Source organism: Tubulanus polymorphus, chromosome 1 (genome assembly GCF_964204645.1).
Source record: "Tubulanus polymorphus chromosome 1, tnTubPoly1.2, whole genome shotgun sequence".
In the NCBI taxonomy this organism is placed as follows: Eukaryota; Metazoa; Nemertea; class Palaeonemertea; order Tubulaniformes; family Tubulanidae; genus Tubulanus; species Tubulanus polymorphus.
Window position 1 is genome coordinate 22,453,157 of NC_134025.1, and position 24,044 is coordinate 22,477,200.

At 41.5% G+C, this 24,044-nt stretch overlaps 1 protein-coding gene across 1 annotated transcript in view; it reads left to right on the forward strand.

The window, feature by feature from the left end:
- The first annotated feature begins 49 nt into the window (after positions 1–49).
- LOC141902171 (mitogen-activated protein kinase kinase kinase 10-like) overlaps positions 50–24,044 on the forward strand; it is a 33,352-nt gene continuing 9,357 nt past the window's right edge. The window contains exons 1-7 of the mRNA XM_074789814.1: positions 50–854; positions 18,476–18,656; positions 19,531–19,679; positions 20,272–20,447; positions 21,198–21,444; positions 21,522–21,644; positions 22,038–22,214. Coding sequence (XP_074645915.1) covers positions 128–854; positions 18,476–18,656; positions 19,531–19,679; positions 20,272–20,447; positions 21,198–21,444; positions 21,522–21,644; positions 22,038–22,214 — 1,780 coding nt within the window. The 5' untranslated portion in view covers positions 50–127. The remainder of the gene's footprint in view (positions 855–18,475; positions 18,657–19,530; positions 19,680–20,271; positions 20,448–21,197; positions 21,445–21,521; positions 21,645–22,037; positions 22,215–24,044) is intronic.

The window sequence follows — 24,044 nt, forward strand, 5'->3', positions numbered from 1 at the left end:
TGATAAATCTACTAGATGTGGTGTAGCTGTCGCAATTGCGTAAAAATTAGCGGCGCGCAGCAGCAGCAGCAGTGCCAAAAACGAGTGCAGCCGTCAACGACGCAGAAGAAAAAGCAGCCGAAGTCGAATGCCCAGCCTCGGCGGCACAATTACATCCTTCTCGATGGAAGCTTGTAAGTCCTTCATGCCGGAATTGCGCGACTGCTATCGGAAGGACCAAATTTGGACGGCGATATTCGACTACGAGGCGACCGGCGACGATGAGCTCACCCTCCACCGAGGCGTTCACGTCGAGGTCTTGTCGAAAGACGCGAAAATCTCCGGCGACGAGGGCTGGTGGACGGGCAAAGTCGGCGATAAAGTGGGAATATTCCCGAGTAATTTCGTCACCCAACAAGTCGTTGTCGATCAGGTGTCTCCGCAAGGCGAGGGCGATCGGCCGTTCGAGATTCCGTTCGCCGAACTCGAATTGGAGGAGGTGATCGGCGTCGGCGGGTTCGGAAAGGTTTACCGCGGCATCTGGCGAAACGAGGTCGTCGCCGTGAAAGCGGCGCGTCAAGATCCCGACGAACCGTTGAGCGTGATCTCGGAGAACGTGAGGCAGGAGGCGAAATTGTTCTGGTTGTGCAACCACCCAAATATAGTGACCCTGAAAGGAGTATGTCTGGAGGAACCGAATTTGTGTCTAGTGATGGAATATGCGGTGGGCGGTTCTTTGAATCGTGCGCTAGTCGGACGGCATATACCTCCTGACGTGTTGGTCGGATGGGCTATACAAATCGCGCGTGGAATGTATTATCTACACGAGGAGGCGCCGATGCCTTTGATTCACCGAGACCTGAAGTCAAGTAACAGTAAGTATTAGCGGTAGTACGTTTTTTTCTGGTGACAGGTATTTTGAATCATTTTTCAGCTCCTCCAGTGTTGAACTGCATTGAACATCCCATGACATTCATGATAGGCAGCAGAGAGTCCGTGCACCCCTGCTTGATTTTGATTTCAATTAAGGGATCCTCAAAATTCTTAAGAAAATTCCTGTCTGACCTTTTCTAACGAAAACAGGGAACCTGAAATTTTTGAAGTAGTCAATTTCATGATTTTATGAAAGGCATAGATTGATTGCTTCACTGGGTTGCCCTTCCAATCGTTGGACACCACCTTTTCCAAGATCTTTGAACTTAACATTTTTAAGATACCAGTCAGATGAATGGTAATTTCAGTACATATATTCATGTGTATGGTTAAAGGTGATGCTATTATGCCCATTTGAGGCTTTTTTTCTGAGAAATTAAAGTGTCTGATCCTTCCAGCAGAACAATGATGATGTCTCACACTTCCTCAAAAACGTATTTTGATCTGTTCATCGGCCCTCTTTTAGATCTCTTGTTTATTGCTGAAAAATCTGAAACGCTATTCCGCTGTATAGGCATCTTAGCGATTGCAGTACTAAAACTAGTTACAACAACATCGCGTATCAGCGCTAATGTTTCGAGATACGTTTGCTATCGTGTCCTTACCGCGCATACGGATCCTGAAGGAATTAATAATTTAATTACCGGGTACTGGAACCTGTACGGCCAACACATGGTATAGATGTTCAATTATGTCTTAATCAGGTGTGGATTAATTCCGCCTACGGGAAATTATTACCTATTGAATGCTGTGTATAAACTGTAACTGGTTCGTTGGCTGTTTCATGCTTATCGGGAGGAATCCGCTGCATCAGGGGAATTAAGTCGATCTAAGAATTAACTGTAACGTTAGATGTCGTAGGTTTTTTGACTGTGAAATCTTTATAATTCGCCCAAATATTGACAACGGGCGAATTTCTAAAGTGACACACGTCAACGATTTTGCGTATTCGGTCTCAGGCAAATAAGCCTGTCATGAAAGGTATACATTTTGAGAACCCCTGAGGCTACTAGACTGAAAAAACTTTTTCTCCATTTTTTTCGCTGATCGGGGGAGTAATAAACTACACAACACTCCCTGTCGCTGAATTTTTGTAAGATTTCCTCGATTGTTTGCGAGACTCCCACTCCCAGGACTTCAATATTCAATTAGGCTATTTGGACATCCAATACCTTTTCCGGTAGTACTACAGTAACTTTACAGGAAAAAAGTTATCGTCGTTCTGTGTATTTTTTTATCTACACAATAGGCATAATTCTTATCGTTTTACTATCCTCTTTCATGTAGTAGTGATTGAACTATATATACACAATATTCTTTCCTAACTACATAACGGTAGTATTTGTTCATCATTTCTATAAATATAAACTGGTCTCATTCGGTCTACTACGATATCGCTCTGGCGCGTGTCCTTGACGAGGGCGGTTTTGTTGTAATCATGAGTAGTATTTCCTTATTTAGAAAATGAATATCTATATAGGCCTGTATGTGAATTTTTCTATTTCTTTTTTTTAAGACCCAGTTATTTATGAAAAGAAATCGCTGTTTTTATAACGTATTTGCGCGTATATCTTGTACGCGCTATTATAAAGGGCTAGCAGACCTTGTCGACGTCAATACAGGCCCACCTAGGCCGAACGGTTTTCGAATTGTACCGGCTTTGTTCGGAGAAAAATACCGAACCGAGATTTATGATTTTCGAAATCGTGATTCCGAAAGCGAGTCCATGTTTCCTAATTTCGCAAAAAATGCCTACCGATACCGATAAATGTCATATTAGTCGGTGGTGTAATCATAGCGAATTGTCAAACATTCCAGAAGCCATCACTTACTTCACCAATCATCCCTGATTGCCAGAGACAAATACCTGAACATTTTCCACTGACTGGCCCTCTTTTGGTTGACCCATCTTTCGTGTTATTACTCGTTATAAACGAATGAGTTTCCTCGAGCCCCCCTGTTATTGAACATGACTGAATTTCTTTGAAATCCTGTTGTGTCGATTCCCTGGAGTACACATATAGCTTATTTCTTCATTTCTCCTTTATTTGTGTCCCACACATATCCTTCAGCTTGTCTCACTTTAGTATATGCTCCTCTAGCTATTGAGATAACGCGTAAAAAAGCACATCTTGGTCGAATGCATGATCTCATTTGTATATCGTTTGATCATAAAAATTGAAGTGTTTTCAAATCGAAATATTCCTCGATGCATTTTACCAGCGTTTGGTAGAAACATAATCTTAAGCCATGGACTATTTTTGGCCCGGAATAACAGTTCCCACGGGCCGCCCCAAATAGGCCTGCCGCCCATGCCTGTTTGACCCGATTTAAAATATCCAGATCTGAGCCAGATTTGACCTGAGTCAAATTATTACGTTTGACAAATCAATTCAATTTCTTTATTGAAAATACCAGTAATGAAAAAAAAATTATGCAATAAAACATTACCGTAATACACCAACCATCACAGCGTGATGTTAGATAATATCAGAAAAAAAAGTTTGATTGATACATGATGCATGTTCATGAATTTGAAAAATTTGTACATTGTTTTTTGGTCAGGTTAATCAATTAGTATGTGCTAAATGATGGTGGTTAGTTATAATTATGGTTGCCTCTGCTGGTTATCTGAGACAATGTCTATATAGTGTGGATATCATAGTAGTTTTAATCGAGAATATTCATAGTCAAAAATGTTGCCAGTCTGTGAATAATGCCAGACCACATTTGAACATTTTAATAGAGTTTTAACGTAAAGCTCATTGCTGTCTCCTTTCCTGACCAGATACAGCTAAGAACCGGGTTTTTGTACGAACGTGGCGTTCTTCACATGCTGGAATTCTAAAGGGGTTCCATTATGACAATATAGCTGCTGAAGTAGCAGGGCTTTCAATCCCCCCAAAAATGAATGAGCTGGAATGAGGTCTTCATATCCATGTATCTTAATCTTGTGTCTCGCTGTCGCACCCCTTTTTAGAAAGTGCCCTGCATAATTTCATTAGAATAATTTTTAAGATTCTATAATTGTGACATGTTCTGGTAACATTTCAAAACGAATGTCCTACCAGTATATTGGTATTAGTTGAAATACAATGCGATGCCACTGACCCTAGTTAGAGAGCGAGTAAAATATTCACCAGATGCTTGGGGAATAGTTTTAAAAAAGAGTTTCTGGGGAAGCCCCCAGACTGGGCATCGCATATGCGGTGGTCGCTACAACAGAACACGTCAAAAGTCCCCTTTCAAACTCCTAGCGACAGGCTTGATAGGTTTATAAAGGTCGGCCTTGAGTCGGAAATTTAGCGGTGAAAATACGCGGTCGATACGCGCCAATATTACCGCAACTCGGTCTCGTGGGCCTTAAAATTCATCGTTTTAACGTTCGATCGAACGAACGAATATTTTCAGCCCATTAATCATAAGATATTCATCCGTGGTGTTAGTTCGGTGTATGGTACGAAATAATAATAAAGTAGCTAAACGCCGATTCCCGGCGGGGCGAACCCCCCCCCCCCCCGTATGCACCGCGCAAGCTCGGTATACGCGGCGTATGAAAACAGTTCAACCTAAGTGCTTTGTTTGCCGTTTACTTAATTAATGTTCATTAGGAAATTGTCGCGCACGGCCCTCCCGGAAAAAACGCTCGACGTCCTGTCGTTAGTTCTAGGAGAGCATCGGTTGATTTTATGTTTCCCCCCTTGATAGATCGTGGTGCAACTAGACCGTTTGTTTGCGTCGATGCAGGGGTCATTTAGTAGGTAAGCTGCGTTCACACTAGGATTTCAGTACAGTACTAAGCGTTTACAATGGGATATTATTCGCGGCTTATTCAGTTCTGTACTGAAGTACGCGGCTTTTTAAGCGCTGAATGCGATTCCGCGCCGAAAACCCGATCTCAGTACGGCACTGAGCTAGATGCGTATTTTCTGTAGTGTGAACGTAGATTCGGCGCTTAGCTAGCCGCGTATTTACATCCTCGTTGTACAATACACTTAACACTAATTACAGTCCCCTCTATTGGCACACTGGGTGACTACTATACTGGGCTTACTAAATGCCGAATTGCCGACTCGTTGTGTGAACGTAGCTGGCTGTGTAAGCGCCGTATATCGGTGAATTCGGCTCCAGCGCAGTACGGTACTTCGTAAGCGCCGAATCTAGTGTGAACGCGGCTATAGTCGACATCCGATGTAGTGTAGATTCTTAAGTGTAGCCGTTTCGTCGCGTATCAAGATGTTGAGATTGTGTACGCGGCAATTAATCCGACGTCTTTCGGATATTAGAAACGGTAGTAAATTGGATTCTTTATCTCGCGTTGTAATGCGCGGCGTATAGTAACCCGGTATACAGACAAGATTTTGAGCTCCATTAAAACGTATATATATAGGCCTATATGTTTTAATTACGTATAAATAAGGCCCTAATCTACGATATGAATTCAATTGAAATTGAATGATCATCGAGCTGATGATAGTTTTCGAAACTTAATATCATTTTGTATATTTTGCCGAAAAATTAGAACGATCATTACATCCGTCCCTCGCTTGTGGGACTCATAAATCAACAGGCGTAGTTATTCTATATATTTAGGGTCGAAATACTCGAGGCGGCGACATCTCGTGGACCCAGTCATATAAGTTCTATCTGTAGCCAATTTAGCAACGTATGTGTCAACGCGCTCTCTGATTCGGGCATCTCTAAATTTGGTATGTTCCAGGTACGGTCTAACTAGTGATAGCGTGAACGCGGCTATAGGGTGAAAGTCGTATCGATATAGCCATCATGTCCTATTATTGATAATTAAGAAGATGTTCAGAATTTTGTCGGTTTTTAATCTCGATGCCACTTATAGGTTCGGTTACCCTCCCCATCTATAGGTGATCATAGGTAATACCCTAGTGCAGCGACCCGCAGCCATCGAATATAGGTATCTTCACGATTATCCTAACTCTAATCCTAACCCTAGACCTGCCGTGGTACGAAACCCTGCCGCACTAGACCGAGTGCACAACTACATGCGCAGCTTAGATGATATCGTTACTAGCCAATCAGATATCACGTTTTATTTTAGCTCGGGTTTTCCCGTTTATAGTTCTTCCGTGAAATCCACCTCGGCGATTATACAACGAGCGATTGGCGCCGCGAGTTTTCGCGCGCGGTAAACCTGCGCACGTACCTCCGCGCACCAGGTCTGTGTGGCGGGGGTTCGTGCCGTGGCTGAGTGTAGCGATGGCATCAGGTTCGAATCCCTGCCGAGGGAGGATGATGGTGGCGGTGGTCATATATCTACGTGCAAAATACATATAGCCCTATGCACGCATATATATATAATACATTTGGCATAATGACGATGCAGGGGTTTCTGTGAATTCTATCAGTCAGTCGAAGCGGCACTCAGTCATTCTTTCTCGCCGCGGAGTAAACTCGATACGAACGGCAACCGTGCGGCTATGTATTATTCACGTGGCTGTTTGACAATTCCGTACAGGTTAAAGAGAGTCCTTCAACGGAATGAGCTCCGATCGTAACGAAACGCATTGTAAAACGGCTTTCTCCGTATTTGTATTCTAGTGTACATATATCATGCTCCCTACGTCGATCTCATTTAGCGAATTGAATACATGTATAGCGAAACCTCTCTCTTAGTGAGAGTGAGCGAAAAGTGTACACTATTGGAGGTGTTCGCTATTGAGAGGTGTATTTTAATTGCTTAGTATCAAGTGAGTGGTTAACACATGTGTGAACCCGCTCTCTAATCAGGCATGGGCCAAATTTGACTGGGGGGCTGATCCGGGCCGAATCGTCTCCGCATGAATATCCTTGGAAGTTTCGGCGGTCGATGAATAAGACCATCCCGTGACAAAATCTAGTCCTCTCAGTCCACGGATCGAAAAATCGTTCTGTTACTCCCACGTCTTGTCGTAAGCTATCATCGAAATGACGACGACAGCGAGAGGCACTATATACGTAAGACGCAGTTTTCGAGAGAATAGCCATAGCGAAATAAACAGCACGAAACAGAGAGAGGCAGAGGCAGGGGGGAGGCATGAGACAGAGACAGGTGGAGAGGCATGAGACAGAGGCAGGTGGAGATGTAGAGGCAGGCGGAGAGGCATGGGAGAGGCATGAGACAGAGGCAGGGGGAGGGAGAGGCAGGAGGAGAGGGAGAGGCAGAGGCAGGAGGAGAGGCAGAGGTAGAGGCAGGGGAAAGGCATGAGGCAGAGGGAGAGGCAGGGGGAGGGAAAGGCATGAGGTAGAGGGAGAGGCATGAGGCAGAGGAAGGAGGAGAGGCAGAGGAGAGGGAGAGGCAGAGGCAGGAGAAGAGAAGAGGCAGGGGAAAGGCATGAGGCAGAGGGAGAGGGAGAGGCAGGTTTCATTCTGTCACTAGTGTAGTAGTCATTGATGTTTTATAAATATAGAATGGATTTACACGATTTGTCACTCTAGCCGCTCGCGGTGAATCGTCGACTGAATGCCGCGTCGCGCGCGAGAGCGGTTCATTCGATTGCCCCGGCTGAGTTGATAAAACACAATTTGCGCTAATCGGATGCGCCCGTATAACGCAAACGACGCCGGCTGCCGGCGAAAAAACCGGGAAAATTTCGTAGCATCTCGCAACAAGTGGTATTACCATTTGTCGTACGATGGTAATGTCATTGATTTTTTCTATTGCTGATATAAATTCGCGGCATCGAAGCAATCGAGGCGATGTTTGCCGCCTATTGTGAAAAGATTGTCGTTTATGAAACATGTTTGTTATTCTCATCGATATAATAATAACTCGATTGATTGATATCCTGAATTCGTAAGCAGGCGTGGATCTAGGGGGTCTTGAAGGTCTTCTGGAAGACCCTAAAAATTTGCCCTCAAAATATTTTGCTCGCAAAACAATTTCATGACTCAAAATGCAGGAAATTGCTTCAAATCAGTGCTGGAATCTCAAAATTTTCTGTGGGGTCTCATACCCCCCCGGAAGGGCTTTGCGCTGAAGCAGTGTTAGCCTCGGGCGCTGTGCTCGGTGTGTTATCAGTGCCCTTTTCTTTTAGGTATGCCCCTAGAATTCTGAGAAGACCCTCAGATTTACCCCTAGACCCGCCCCTGGTAAGTTTGCCAGCTACAAGCCCATAAAACAGGGTTCTTACGGGTTTTGGAAAGTCTTGAAATATTTTTGATAATGGGAATTATTTCCAGGGCCTTAGAAAGCTGATGGAAATCTTTTTCTCTATGGCTATGCAAAAGGAGCAGAAAATGGTCTCAAGTAAAATATTCCTTCTATGTTGGATTTTATGTGCCTATTTCTAAATGTCTTACTAAACATTTGATAGCTTTATGAAAACACTTTGTCGATGGTATTGATAATTGGCACTTATTTATTACGTATGGGCCTGCATAGTTAGTTACCTAATCGTTGGTGGTAAGCTTTTTATAATCGGATGGGCTTATACCAACGTTAGGGATGACAAGAACCAAAACACGGTTGAAAAAAGTAACACTTCAAAAATATACTTTCTATTCACTTCAGTCCACAATTAATGGCTTAATTCACAAACTAACACAGGTACCTTTCGAAATAATCCAATTTTATGTATGTTTCGAGTGGTTAATGAACATTATTTTGAGAAATTAATTAATTTCTCCACCAATTTCGCCATTGGCCGCCATTTCTCTGTATTGCACATGTGGCATGATAAGACAAGGGGACCTACAAGGATTTATATAAAACTTCCAAGACGAAACGACAATTTTTATTTTTGATGGTTTTCCAACTTATATTTCAAATCTTCGTGTTTTCCATAATAAATAATGAAATAATAAATTCTGGTAAAAGAAAAATGTGAATAAGTGTTGATTTCTTAATTTTTTTCAATTTCGTCGTTTCGCTTTGTTAGTTTGAGCTGTTGTCCTGGCCTCAGTCCACAGGTGCCAGCACCTCCAGTAATTTTCAAAATGGCAGCTGTTGACCCAACGGAAATTTACTCTCACTTTACGGCCGATTTGCACATGGATTAAGATCGTCAGGTGAGGTGTTATAGGTATCAGACAAACTACGAATCTGTTGTGCGTCGATTACAACAAAAATTAGACGGATATCTTAAGAGACAATGAAATGCCAGGCAAATTACTCGTCAGTCAAATTGGCTGACGAAGATTTCATACAAAAATGACCTTCCCATTCCTGACTGTGGTTTGTGAAAATATCCGATTGTGAAACTAAACCACAGACAGGTTACTGACTAGGGCCTGCATTGCTTGTTCTAGGTTTTCTAGGTATGAGTAATGGTTATGGAAAATGGATGACGCGCCGGGTATGGAAAAGTTACGGAATACGAAATTTGGAAACCTGTAATAACCCGATTCCTATCGAATGGAATCTACATTCAATATTATTTGGATTCGATAATCTTAGGTCTTTCCGTCTGCATTCTAAGACGATTGAGTCAAATGATTTAAATAATCTTATATACTTACAAAAATTTACACTGAGATCGAACATTAAAACCAATGACATTCGATAAGACCTGATGATGATTATTCATGGTATATTTTGCCTCATTCACTTTAGTGATGAATGCCTCTAAAAAGGCAGACAAAATGTCATGATAAGAGAGTCGCGATTAGAACTTAACTTCTCCTGAAAATTATGGAGTGTTTGATAATTATGGAGTGTTTGATCTATTCAAGACATTTCGAGGAGATTAGACTCAGAAAATGAGAACCAACAAGAAAATCATCAATCAATGCACAGAATTGTAGCTCATTCCATGCTCTATGATTATGGCGAGTTTCAAGGTTATTGATTTCAGTATTTTTTCACTAGGGTCATTGAAAAGCAGAAGCTTAGGCATATTTTTAACCATACTACAATTAATTGCAGAATTTTAGCTCATAACATATATTCTATGATTGTGGGGAGTTTCGAGCTCACTGTATTAATCCACCAGGGGGGTGTTTAATATTGGATAGGCCCTATGTGTAGTATTTCACCGAGTTGGCGCGGTGTCTCTGGACCACCAGAGTTGTTTCTACATATATTTGATAACCTCTTTAAAAACGAAAACTTGAAATATTGGTTTCCTTTTTAGAAATACTTTCCAGTATTTCTCATTACTTATGAACAAGCTGAAATACATTTTTCCTTTCACTCCGTGTTTGTCGTTGATAATCTCTTCCTACTTTACTTCACATAATTTTTCCGTGAAGTTCTATGTAAGGTCACCCCGGTTTTTTCGCTAGTATTGAAGAATCTTGCTGCCACTCCAATCATCTTGTGCCTTAGATAGGACCAGATTTCTTAAGCCTAAGTCACATGAGATTTGACTGAGTGTTCTTACGGCCGATCATTACGTCGTAGCCAATGAACAGCGACGTACACATCACATGACTTAAGCGTTCGGTTCAAAATGATCGCGGATCTCAGGTGACCTGAGTGTAGCTGACATCCAACAAATGAGTCTTGACTGAATCGGCAACTCGGCATTCTCTGGCAGTTTCGGCGACTCGGCAGTTTGGCATTAGTGCGACCTGAGTTTGGCATTAGTGCGACCTGAGTTTGGCATTAGTGCCACCTGAACTTGGCATTTGTGCTAGCTGAATTTTGCCTAAATGTGACCTGAATTTGGCATTTGTGCCACCTGAGTTTGTTTCAGTGCGACCTCAGTTTGGCGTTAGGCAACACTGAACTTCACATCATTGAACTTTTCATTTTCCGATGAGTCGGTTATATTATTTTCCGATAGAATTCTATAACAGATCCATTCATCTTCTCTACGTCTTGAGCCGTATCGATGATATCTGTGTACACACGTACACACGTACGGGGTAGACCTATAAGTTGCGTGTAATTTTTAACCAGTTTCTCATTGCCGCATATAATGCTACAGCGATCTTCTTCAGTTTGTACTAAGTCAACAACAACGTTCCCGAGATGAGAGATTGCACCTGAGTTTTTACTTCAACCGGGATTAGGTGTGTTTTTTTTTCAAGGGAGATTTTATTTCGGTAACTGTGGCTAGAACGCTAAGGGCACCTCTTTATACAGGGTTTCTAGCAAGCTTTTTTTTCTAGCAAGCCTTTTTTTTACAAAGTTTTTAATTTTTGAAAACATTTAGGGTAGGCCCTAATTAGTGATTGATTTTCAGGTGAAATCATATCATCAAAAGGAAATTTACTAATTTTCTTGCGCGCTTTTGTGTCTTTTCAGTTGGACTTAGTAAAAATCTGAAGTGCTGTTTCTATCAAAATGAATCTTATTGCAAATGAATTATCTTTTTTTTTTGTGGCTTAACCATTGATTTTGAAAAATGCCGGGCACTCGTCTTCGGATTCAGGAAACAAGGCTGACTGAAGACTTTAAAAAGTGCTAATTTTTGCATTCAGTGTGACAGCTTATAAACTTGTGAAAGCAATCGTTGTAGGCCTAATGCACTAATGTTTCTTGAATTATGAATATTTATGTCATATCTGTTTGCATAAATTTGGATTATAAGCTTATGATTATAAGCATAAATTTGGATTATAATTCTAAGAACCTAGAATTAGGTGTGCACTGGCCAGAATTCACTTAGGCTTATACGAATTTTCTTGTTAACCTATTGCGGATTCATTGCTGGAATGTCTGCAAATTTAGTCGCTTGTTCCAGCTTGCCAAGACAAACGCGATAGATTTTCCCAGCGATCAGAGAGAGCGCGCACTTGGTTGAAATGAATTGTGACTCGCCGTGTGATCTGATGGGAGAGAAACGCATCTCTAATTGGCCGGCTCCCGAACGAAGAAAGTTATCGTTAGATGTGAATCGGAGTAAATTTAGTGGAATGGTCGGCGATCAGATCTGATGAGGTGGATCGGGCGCAATTTTTCTCGCAAAGCCAATAATTGCCGCCTCTTGTAGAACTCGCTTGCCGAGTCAGACAAAAAAATATCGGCATTCAAACTTTAAGCCCCATCCTCCCCCACTCCAGATTTTTTCAGCGCATTTTGCCGTTAGCCAAAAACATGTTCGATATTTTTTGACGCAGCGCAAAACGTGCGCGGGAATCTCGGTACGCTTTATGCTGCATCCGTCGTCAATGTGCGGGCGCCATTACTCAAAAACTTATGAAAGCGGCTAGCGTATAAATTTCAGAATAGAAATCGTTGATTCGTTACATGACTATCGCTTTCTGTACGGTATGGGTTATTGAATTGATCAAATCATTATTTCCCCTCCTGGCAACATCCTCAATTTCGATGTTATTGTAAAAGGAATGCAGGGATTCCTTTAAATTCAAATATATTTGACATGGAAAAGTCGCCTGTAAATGGTGCAGATACGTAGTAAATATGGTTGTATACATGCAGGCTTTCCACAGCTCCCTTTGCTCCACAGCATTTTTGCTCGGGTGCAGGGGACAATATTCCTGCGCTATATACATTCGAGCCGGTGGCTTTATCTGATGGAAAATGAAAGTAACTTGTCAGTTATTGTTTCTATCGTTATTCTTCTATCTCTGCGAATTTCTTTTTTAAAAAATACGGTATTTTTTCATCGGGGCCGTGGACTATGATACGCTACATATCTGGATATTTAATTTCATGTATGGACTAGAGATTAAACCAGATTTTCAATAATCTTCGTAGATATATATATATATATATATATATATATATATATATATATATATATATATATATATATTGAAATCTTTTTTCGATATTGAAAAAAGTGAAATATACCTAAGCAGCTGCTTCGGCAGTCAGATCGGTTTGTTACTAAATATGATGATCATCGCAGCTGTTAATTATTACTACAACAACCCGTTCTATATATTCTATTTATAGAAACCGCCCACGACTATGCGGCGTATTCTCTTGACTTCATAATCGAATTGATATTTGCGTGTATGATAGATATAGGTTGCGAATTACTTCTAATAAAGATGCATTGTTTACGCTACTTAGCTGTATACATACTTGCAGTAGTTAGTTACGGGATGAATCTAGATTAATGATACTGACTGATTTGATACACAGTACATGTAAATATATACAAATCTGCCTCGGATGATAAGGACACTTCTATTTATAGATTCGTTGGTGTTCGACCATCCTGGTCATAGTACAATAACCTCACTCAAACGTGGTGAACGATGATAAGATAAAAACCCACTATGTACAAATTAAAAGAGAATTTTAAGGTGACATTGATCTCTAGGGGGTGAGATCGAAACAAAAGTGTCTTTTAGACTTTTTGAATAAGTAAACTCTCGATTTTAAAATACTTTTGATTTGTACTTAAAGTGGGTTTTTATCTTATCATCCAGGTCATGTGTGATGTAACAGATGCCTTTGGTTGATTAATGTGATGAATACAATTGACTACTTTTTCGAGTTATTATTTTGGGAGAAAAAGTGAAATTGTTTTCATAATGGCAGTTGTCACTAGGCTGTTCATACATTTGATCCGGTATACAAACGAATATTAAGACTTTCCCCCCCCCCTCCGTAGTTTGGAAAGGTTCGCAATTTTTGCAACAAGTTTTTTTTTCAACCATCCGGACTCGTAAAAATAAACTCGTAACCAATTTGACCATACCTGCGCGCTATAAGGGTAGCGGGGAATGTAGCATAATTATACCAGTTACGATCTATCGGTGGTGGTAGTAGTAAACCGCACCGCGCCATCGCCGGCCCGCGTAAACATCTCACCCCTAAACGGATGATGATTCGTGTTTAATCACGAAAGACTTCGATCGAATCCGAAAATAACTGAAGGTCAGGAGCGAGATGAGCACGTTGTATGGGGGGGGGGGAGTAGGGGGTTCACGTAGCGCGAATCCAGTTCATCGAAACATATGTTTCCACACACACACACACGCGTACGATTTTCGACGTTTCTCTTCAAGGATAGATGCATCGATCGGGTGAATATCGCCCGTCCTTGTAGATAGGGAGCGATCATTGGTGGGCACATACCCGGAAATCGAAGAAAAGACGGGGATATGATGAAAAAAACCCATCATCACCTAACGACGATCTCTAGGGTGAGATCGAAACGTTGTGTCTTTCGATTATTTTGATTCAATAAATTAACGTTTTTTAATACTTTTAATTCGTAAATAATGGGTTTTTATTTGATCGTCTTCTCTCCACGTTTGACTGTGGCTATTGCACCTAAAGTCAGGGAATTATCGTTTCTTTAAAAAAGTTGCGGGAATAGTCAGGGAACTTCGTAAAAAAGCTAAAAGATCTGGGAAATTTGTTGAGATCGCGCGTGAAAATCAAAACAGTTTCCTTCTATGTCTTACACGTATTTGACTGTGTTAATTGATCGGATTCTTAGCAGATCGAGTCGGGGAAAACAACGTGCATGTCAAGGAATATGGTCAGGGGAAAAGCTTAAGTCAACTAACAGCGGCCAGCCGGGCAATTTTGTATTAAAGATCCGCGATGTTTATTCTTAGTATATCTACTGTGATTGGCGACGTAGCCGGTTAAGTCGGCCGAGCTGTATTGCGGCCGCGTTCGTCTATTCCGAATGTCATTTGCAATTTGATCTGTTATACGCGAAGATTCCGGCGTTGCAATTACTTATATTCGGACGTATTTGTTTGTCTTCATAACGTTGACGGTAGCTCGTTCGGCCGCGTCGCCGGAGAGAGAGAGAGACGGAGAAGCCCCGATTCAGTCGTTATAGATCCGTCGATCCGGCGCTCCGTATACGTACATAGCGAAAGATTCGTACGTCCTCCGGGGAGCTCAGCCGGTCGAGCGTTTTCGGAAGAATATGTAAAATCAATGGCGCCGTCTCTTTCTCTCGTATGAGGAAATGGGTTTGTGATGTATTACGCCTCGGCGGTATGCGCGCCGCGGTCACTCACGGATCATTTGTACTCGACAGTCCGGCGCTCTACTCAGCGCACTAATTAACCGGTCGCGAACTGATGATAATGCCGATATTACCGATCGCGCGGAATGGATCGGCGGTCTCTCGCGACGAGGAGAATCGCCACCGAATGGCCGCCGGTCGTTTACGAGGCAGCGAGCCACAAATCATGTTGTTTAAACAGCCCCTAGAGATTCGTTCGTTTCGATACCTTTTTTTCTCGTACCTCCTGCGGGGGGGGGGGGAGGAGTCGCGCGCTATCTGTTTTCCATCTTGTTTGCACGGTGCAATGCTATCGTTATCGACACTTCTAAGCGATGCGGTTCTAAAATGATTTAGTTGCATTTGGGGTTATTCCGAGAATATTCAAATTACGGAACGGTCGAGCGAGGAAACTTTTTTGGTATAGCAGGGTGGCCGCTTACCTGGGGTCGGTCGGTTTTGAAGACTGGTGTATAATCTTTAACCCAGGGGCTGACTCAGTTGCAATTGAATGACATAAGCCCCCCGGGTTAAAGATAATACCAGTCTATAAAATTCACCCCTAGAAATCAGGGAAATCTCAGTATAATCTTTTTATTTTAGAAAATTGTGAAATAGTCAGGATATTTCATTAAAAAAAAGCTAAAAAGCAGTGAAACGCGAGGTGATCGTGTCGTAGGGCAACCTGAGCTTAGCTTTAAAAACCGTTCTATGCTCGAATTCTTTCATGAAACTGGACACAGATATTGTGGGACTGCATTTCATGACGAACGAATGACCAAAACCCTTTAGACAGCCTAGAAAACTCATCATATTCAGGAATGACTGACGGTCTCCAAGCGGCCCTTCCAAGTCCTTCTTTTGGAAAAGGTTTGGACGGACATCATTGTCCTTCTTTTTGACTCTAAGTCCTTTCTTCGACTGTTGAAGTATTAATTATTACTAAGGACTGGTAATTTTCGGGTCTAAAATTGCCCAAAAAAAGTCCTTCTTAGTACATTTTCTATCGACAGATCTGCTCGGACCCGCTGATTATCGTTACTAAAAGTCGAAATTTTTTACGTCATCGATTTCGCCGATCGACGATCGAACGACGGCCGAAATGCCGTAATATTCAACAAGTTTTTTTTCCGTTATCGACGAATCGATTCCGATAGATTCCTTTTCGTGATTCGGCTCATTTTCTAGCCGACGATGATGAGTTTCATCAATATTGCGTCGATCGAATCGCGGCGGCGGCTTCGGCAGTGGCTGCGGCGCGGCTCACGCGATTCGTCGATCGCTCGTTCGTTCGTCTGCGCGCGCAATAATTGCCTCGTCTCGCGATGTACGAACTTGCGAGAGAGCGCATCGCCGCCGCTGCTGCCCATCGAAGCTTGTCTAAAAACTATCCATTTTTAATGACGCAGAAAGACGCTAATTAAATTTCAGCCGAGAGAGCCGCCGCGCCGGTCCGATATACGCTCGCGCCGCGCTCTTTACAGTCGTCGAGTTCTGACATAATGCTCGATACGTAAAACTGACAGCTTTAGATTGAATGCCATAAATGGTTTATCATCGATTAGAGGCGACGTTTCTACGGCGTTCGAACGTCTCGTTATTTTCGGAGCTATTCCGTTCCGGTTTTCGCGAAGATTTGGGGATCGGATTCTAGGCTAGTTCGCAGGCTAGTAGTTGCTCAAAAGTTTGTCGTATCGTAATGGGATAGAACGAGTTCTATTCCGTACGACTTTCCTCAACGTCGTAGCCGATCAGTGACAATCGTTAAGATGATAATAGATAATCAATTAGGCCTTCTAAAGACTGGAACACACTTCCATTTTGGCCGGGCCCATCACTGATCCCGCGTAATAGGTGGCCAAATCCCTCTTTGAATGCTTTCTAGATTGATATAGTACTAGTGCAATTTTGCAGATTCAAGCGTTGCGCATGGGGAAGAAGTGGCCATTTCGTTTTATGGGCCAAATTATGCCCCTACAGTACAGCCTTAGAGTTAACCAGTCAGTGGACAGTTGAAATAGTGACAATCAAAAGTTCATCGTTTCTATATGGTATTCATCCACTGGTGATCCATGAAGGGATTCTAGTTATCTGTTAGTTTTTTTCTATCCGACCGATTCGATAAACCCTCCGAAGTCGAGTAGATCAGGTCGGTAGAGAGCATTTCGATTTGACTCTACAACTACAGAATTGGACGTTATTAGTCGTTATATCGATACGACTACTACACCACGCTACTGCACTCGCTGCTGCTGCTGCTGCTGATGTATTTTGTTGTTGGTAACAAGGGAGATTGAGTTGCTCGTTAAACGCGACGGCTACTATACGCTCGTCGTTCGTTCGTTCGTTCTCGTTCGGTTGATGCCGTTATAAAATGAAAAAATGTGATTAGTCTTTCGATGGAGATATCGCATGACTCGTAATGAACGATAATAATCGTTATATCGCATTGATCCCGCGGCTTAGCGGTCGCTCGCGCGTCCGACGCTGATACGATCGCGCTATTTGTGTTCCCACTCCCCAGCGATAGTTTTTACGTCGAAAATGCACCACTCGTAAAAAACTGGTCGTGTATATATATATGTATATATATATATACAGACTGTGGAAATTCACCAATATGGGAATTGCCTGTTTTTAATTAGTTTTTACATAAGGCGGATTTTTTCAAGAAAAACAAATGGGAGGCGAAGGGAAATGTTTTTTTGAAAATATAAAAAAAGATTTATGATAGGCGTTTCGAATTGGAAGGTTTTAGGAAAAAATTTATTAGAATGTTTTTTTATCATGTTAGTATTTTTCACGTTAAGCCTCGGACGGACTGCAGAAAAAATCAACGAAAAGGGAGTGAAAATTGAATTTTATTCAAATGATTGGAGAAATGAAAAAACTAAACTTTTTGCAAATCACAAGATTGAAAAATTATGATGAACATAACTTCCGCAAGTTACTAGATTGAAAATCAAGACGAGCAAAACATAAAAGGAAAAGAAATATTTTTTTGAAATTAGTTTTGATGGTTTTTGCAGAATTCCCGGAGGCGGAACTTTACTCTAAGTCATTCTTAAAAAGCCTTATGATGTCCCTGCGCATTGCCTTATCCCCGCTGACTCGTCTTCTATTCTAAAGCTCAGGTCATCCTGGAGTGGGCCTGACTCTTGAGAGCTCAAAATTACTACCATAATCTTCGAAATACTCTCAAAATAGGAACAATTTCTTGTTTCATTTACAATTAAACTACAATAAAACTTGCCTTACTCTGACATGGTAATCTCGGACTTATGACTGAATTGTACAAAAGCTAGATCATTTTTCTGGCATCCTATTTTCCTATATATCCTTGGAAGGACTTCCCGAACGTCAGGCCGATTTTGTCGGTCCCAGTTTGTCCAAGTTAGGCGAGGTTTACTATGCTATTTTCGATGTTAGATCACTATTATTATTGGTGAAAAGAACTGCAAGGTAGTCGGGTCTGCTTGAGATGCCAACTGGATTCTGAGTGACTAGGGACAGCTGTGTGCCAGTTGTTCTATTTTTGTGTTGTGTAACAAAAGGGAAGGATCATCCAGTAATCATCCACATCCTAACAATAGGGCGCTGCCAAAATACCCCTTTCCAATGAATTGGCCCTGGAATATTTGGTATGCTTTGAAAGGTTCTATCGTGGCATTATTAGTAAAGATCGTATGATGAATTTTTGACCGTTTGTTTTTCAGTACTTATTCAGCAGATTATCGAAAATGAAGACCTCCAGAACAAGACTCTGTTGATCACTGATTTTGGCTTAGCACGGGAGGTTTATAAAACGACGCACATGAGCGCGGCCGGTACGTACGCTTGGATGGCTCCCGAAGTAATCAAATCGTCAACATTCTCGAAAAGTAGCGATGTTTGGAGGTAAGCTTTTTTTATCTATTAATCATTGTTGTTTTATCTACAAACCCATTACAAGTGTCAGAGGGACAACACAGAATTTACAGATTTAATAACACGATAGAAAGAAATTAATCATGCAATATACTTGTTGAAATGAACAAACAGAAATAACGGAGTAACTAATTAGGACTATGCATGCACAATGGAGATATACATTAAAATAAAACGTTATAGAAAAATACTAATGAGAGCTATCATTCAGTAGACAAATGCAATTTCTTATTAGATTATCTTCGATAGCTACTACTACTTAATTAGTTTCTTCCAAAAAACTGCAAGACCTCTAGGCAATTGGAGCTCTGCATGTGCTGCCATCTATTGGTTCTTACTAGCAACTACAAACCACTACCTAACTGGCTTCGTCGATGAAACTGTTGCCAGGGCTTCAGAAATTTGAATGCTTTCAGTATGAAATAAAGCTACTAAGAATAATTGATTTCATATATTAGTTTAAGAACTGTTTATTAGTAGAGTTATTAATTGGTTTGAAAGAAATATCTGAACACCATTCTGGTGCCATACGTTCAAAGCTATAAACCACCAATGGTCCTTCAGTAATGGTGAAGCATAAGCTAGGCCAAGGAAAGTCATTATCCTGCCTATTCTCAATCTATCTAGTAGGCTTTCATTCTGCGGAGTGGGGCCTCATCTATGAAATAACGGTATTAACATTATTAGTGACCATAAAGTGATATCGATAATGCACATTGATGAAAATTATCAAGAAGCGATAGAAATTTATTTATGATATCAATAATTGAATTGAATTGACTGGCAATCAGTCTAGGTGAATGTGATACGTTATACCTAATTATAACGATGAACTGTTTTGTAGCTATGGTGTTGTGTTATGGGAACTGCTGACCGGTGAAACGCCGTATAAAGGCATCGATGCGCTAGCTGTGGCCTACGGAGTCGGCGTCAACAAATTAACCCTCCCTATTCCATCGACGTGTCCGGCCGCGTTTGCTCGTCTTTTAGATTGTAAGTTGAATTCGTTTTCACGATAATGAAGCCAACTGTATAACACAAAGAGTACTTAGTGTTGAGAAGTCATCTATCAGGCCAGGTACCCATTTCCTCCTGGGCGGAGAGAGGCAATGTGGACAAGTCTCTTGCCCGTGGACACTCTGTAGTAATCTACAGGTTGCAAACCACGACCTGGCCCCACAATAGGGCCTATATGATTCTGGTTTAAGAGAATATCCTTCTTGTGTCAAGCTTATGGATCATGCTATCGAGGTCGTATTTTGCCGTGTTTTTTGCTGCTAACTGTGCAGAAATGTTCACCGCTCAATTCAGTCAAAGAACCTCGGAAATATCTGAATATTTGGAAATATCTGAACACTGATTGACCCCTCACAGAAATGAGACATTTAATGATTAAACCAAAGATACAGTTCTTCAATTTTCATTTTCAAAACCAAACACCCCCCCCCCCCCAAATAAGCATAAAATCAATCGAATCAATACCTAAAAGAGTGACAATTCCCGAATTCAGGATTAAAACCAAGAAAATTGAAAATACTTGCAAATATTGTCAATTGTTAGTTATTCGTTTTTCAATGTTACACAGCGTGTTGGCATCCCGAACCCCATGAACGTCCGACATTCCGTGAAATTCTGGAAATTCTCGAAGAGATCGCTGTCTCGTCGTTCGTCGATACTCCGCAGGATTCGTTTCACACTATGCAAGAAGACTGGCGAACGGAAATACAAGAAATGTTTGATGAACTCAGGTTAAAAGAAAAGGTAAACGAGCGCGAAATGTCGAACGCCGGTGACGGCAGAGTTGCTCTTGGTCGACGGTTCGTATCTGAGCCATCAATAAGATTGAAACCCTCAACAACCAACTCACAAATGACTACCGCTACTGAGTGCATCACTTCAAAAAACTCATCTGTTCCCAAAGAAAATACTCTTCAAAATTTGAATCGTCTCTTTTTCATTTTCAATTTAGCTACTAACTCAAATTACTCTATATTGTGGTGAAAACTTCGTCAAATAGTCTGCCTTATGATAACCTCGGGGCCGGTTGAATAGTTATGGCTTAAACCTAAGACCAGTCTAAGACCAACTTATTTCTATAGCCAATCTAACAACTTACGGTAAGACCAATCTTAAGATTTAAGACCACTTTTGGACTTAAGTCAAGACTGTGTAACTGGCCCAAGGGGCCGGTTCCATAGTCATTACTTAAGTCCAAAAGTGGTCTCAAATCTTAAGACTGGTCTCAAGTTGTTAGATTGTTATGGAAATACTTAGAGTGGTCTTAAGTCTAAACCTTTACTATGGAACCGGCCCCAGGGCTTGGATGCTCAATCGTGACCTATGTCCAAATGTAGTGCTTAATCATAAGTTTGGTCTTTAGATTGGCTGTAAACAAAGCTACGCAACTGGATCCTGAACTTAGAATAGAATTAGTCAAACATATTTCCGTTACAATTTTGGGTTATTGTTTTATGGAGTTCAAACAACAATCGAGCCTGCTATCGATTTCAGGAATTACGTTCAAGAGAGGAGGAACTCACTAAGGCAGCATTACAACAAAAACTTCAGGAGGAATTCTTGAAGCGACGGGAACAAGAACTCGCCGAGCGCGAGATCGACTTACTCGAAAGGGAGCTAAATATCATGATCTTGCAGCAAATCATGAGCAAGCCAACGCCGAAAAAGCGCAAAGGGAAGTTCAGGAAAAGTCGACTAAAACTGCTGAAATCTGGTGGAAAAAGTATCAGCACTCCATCAGGTATGTAATATTGAGGATGGTTTCGGTCTCAGTTTTGTATCTCATCGGTAAATCATGACTTTAAATTTTCGTTTCAGATTTTCGTCATAATATCACTGTACAGCAAGAAACGCCACCCTATAATAAAGCCGCTGGCCTGCCGTCTAGTCCAGATACTCCCCCAGCGTCGCCAGGATACCCCAGACTCAGGGCTATAGCTTGTAAGTAAATGCTCATGAAGACGATTTGGCCCATGCCTAATTGCAGTAGAACCAGTTGCAATTTACACACAATTGACACACAATCTGACCCGTGCTAAAATTTGGCTCAGGCCTGGTTCGACATTTTCGGTCGTGCCAAACCGGCTCTGTCTGGCTCTCATGAATTCAAAAATGTTTTTGATTTAGATTGGACCAATGAGTTTTTTCTCCAAAAGTAAAATAAGAAGTATAAGTGAACACTAATACTAAGAATACCAAGAGATACTTGAACGCATAGGCCTTAGCTACTAGCCAGTTTGAGTTATCTCATTTTTCATAGTAGATACTATAGTACGAATTGTTGGTTTCAACTGTTATTTCGAAAAACGTATTTTGTTTTTATGATCTCTCTAGATCCGGTGGGTGGTGTGAAAGGTAAAACATGGGGACCAAGTACCATCCAAAAAGATCGCCATCACCGCCCGTCGTGGATGTTCGGAGAAGGCCGATGGTCGAAAAGTGCACCAAATCTCGAGAAGTCATTGCGACATCTCGGCGGACATTCCAACAGAGGTGCTCTCCAGGAGTTAGGTAGGTTTCTGAAAGTTGACCGCGAGACGAAAAAAGAATTCAATAAGTTTCTATCCACCTGCGCAATTAGATTGTCGATTTAAACGGTTAATCTTTACTGATGAATGTTGAAAATCGCGTAAAAAGAACGCAAAACAAGCAATATAAAAACACATTTTTTGTTTTACCGAATTCAGGTTCTTCTACCAGTGATCAAGGTGACCTTCATAACCCTTGATTTGTGGTAACATTTATTTTCGCTTGGCCTACTACCGCTAAGATTGAAAATCTAGAAGCTGATAAAAACAACAATATCGCCCGTTCTTTTAAAAGACGACTAGATAAAAGCTGCTTCCATCTTTTTCGATGAAAAAAAAAATTAGAAAAAGCACCCCCTTCGTTGAATCGAATCGACAAAATTTTCCTGCCTGTTTTAATTATGTTCAAGTGAGCTTGCCCTATCTTTATTGCTTAACATTTTGCGTCATAGAATTTTTCTTAGAAAATTCAAATATGATTACAGTGTCTTTAGATTATAGGGGCAATTGTTTGCCTATTGTCTGATCAGGTATAGATATGAATATAGGGGCAGGGAGCAGGGACATTCAATAGATTTCTGGGCAAGTTCTACTAATCGGCCCCTCCTCAAACTCACGCGGCTTAACCTCATTACGAAATTAAAATCATTCGATATTTTGTTACTTGTTTAAACATTACACGTACACTAATAATCATCAATCAACAGTTGCGTCGGCCGAGGAGTGGAAATCTCGCCGGTTCTCGTCGGGTAAGATTTTTTCGAAAGTTAATAACTTCACGCTTACGAACGGAAAGAAGCTGCTCTCGATTCTCTCATCGAAACGAGTCGGCGGAAAGATGACAAGTGAAAAATGCAGCGAACAGTCCGGGCTGGGTTTCATAGATGTGGAAGAAAAATAGTCTCTGGGAATATTTTGAAATTCGTCAGTTAAAACCATGGTTTCTCATTGTTACTATGGTGGTTGAGGATTTACCCCTAGGGTTAACTTAGATACTCAGTCTATGAAACCGGGTCCGGGTGCACAAGTTAAGCCTAGCTCAGGTTGACTAAGGTCGGATCAGATCGTCGGTCCGTAACCAGTCAAGTGCGTGATCGGGAACCTTTAAACGAGAGCGTACTTGCGATTGGACGGATTGATCGCAAACCGATCGAAAGCCGGATCCTAAGGATAGACCACAAGTTCTATTTCCTACGACTGATCCTAAGATCGTAGCCAATCAACATCAAGTGTTGCGTCACATGACTTACGGATTCGAGTCGTAGTCGACCTGAGTGCTCTAATGATCGTGAGACAAACGAATCGGCAATTAGCAGTTACATGGTTGTATTACTGCTGTTCTTATGACGATCTGATCGGGTCGACCTGAACTAGGCTTCCAATCTTTCCGCCGTCTTTAATATAAACATACACCCGGTAAACGGTCGGTTTTTGGCGACGCCGCGCGCTGCGTCATTCGACGCCCGTGCGCTTCTTTCGCATGCTTCTCTCTGCTCTGAACGATCGCGCGGGAATTACATCGTCCACTTTTCTGATATTCTGGCGTTTTCTAATCGTTTTTCCCTTAGCCCATATCAATCGCCGGATATTGCGGGAATTGGCCGGTGAGTGTGCGTCTGACCGAAACGATGATTGTATACATGTATATATGTATGTAAATATAGTCCTTACCTGCTCTCGGTATTGTCGTCGTGTGGTCGACTTCATAATCGATGTCATCTCATATTTTTTTTACTCAATAATTCGTGCATTATTGAAATCGTATATTGGTTTTTTTCTTGCTCCAAGTTTTAGTAGCGAATTCGTGCTCGTT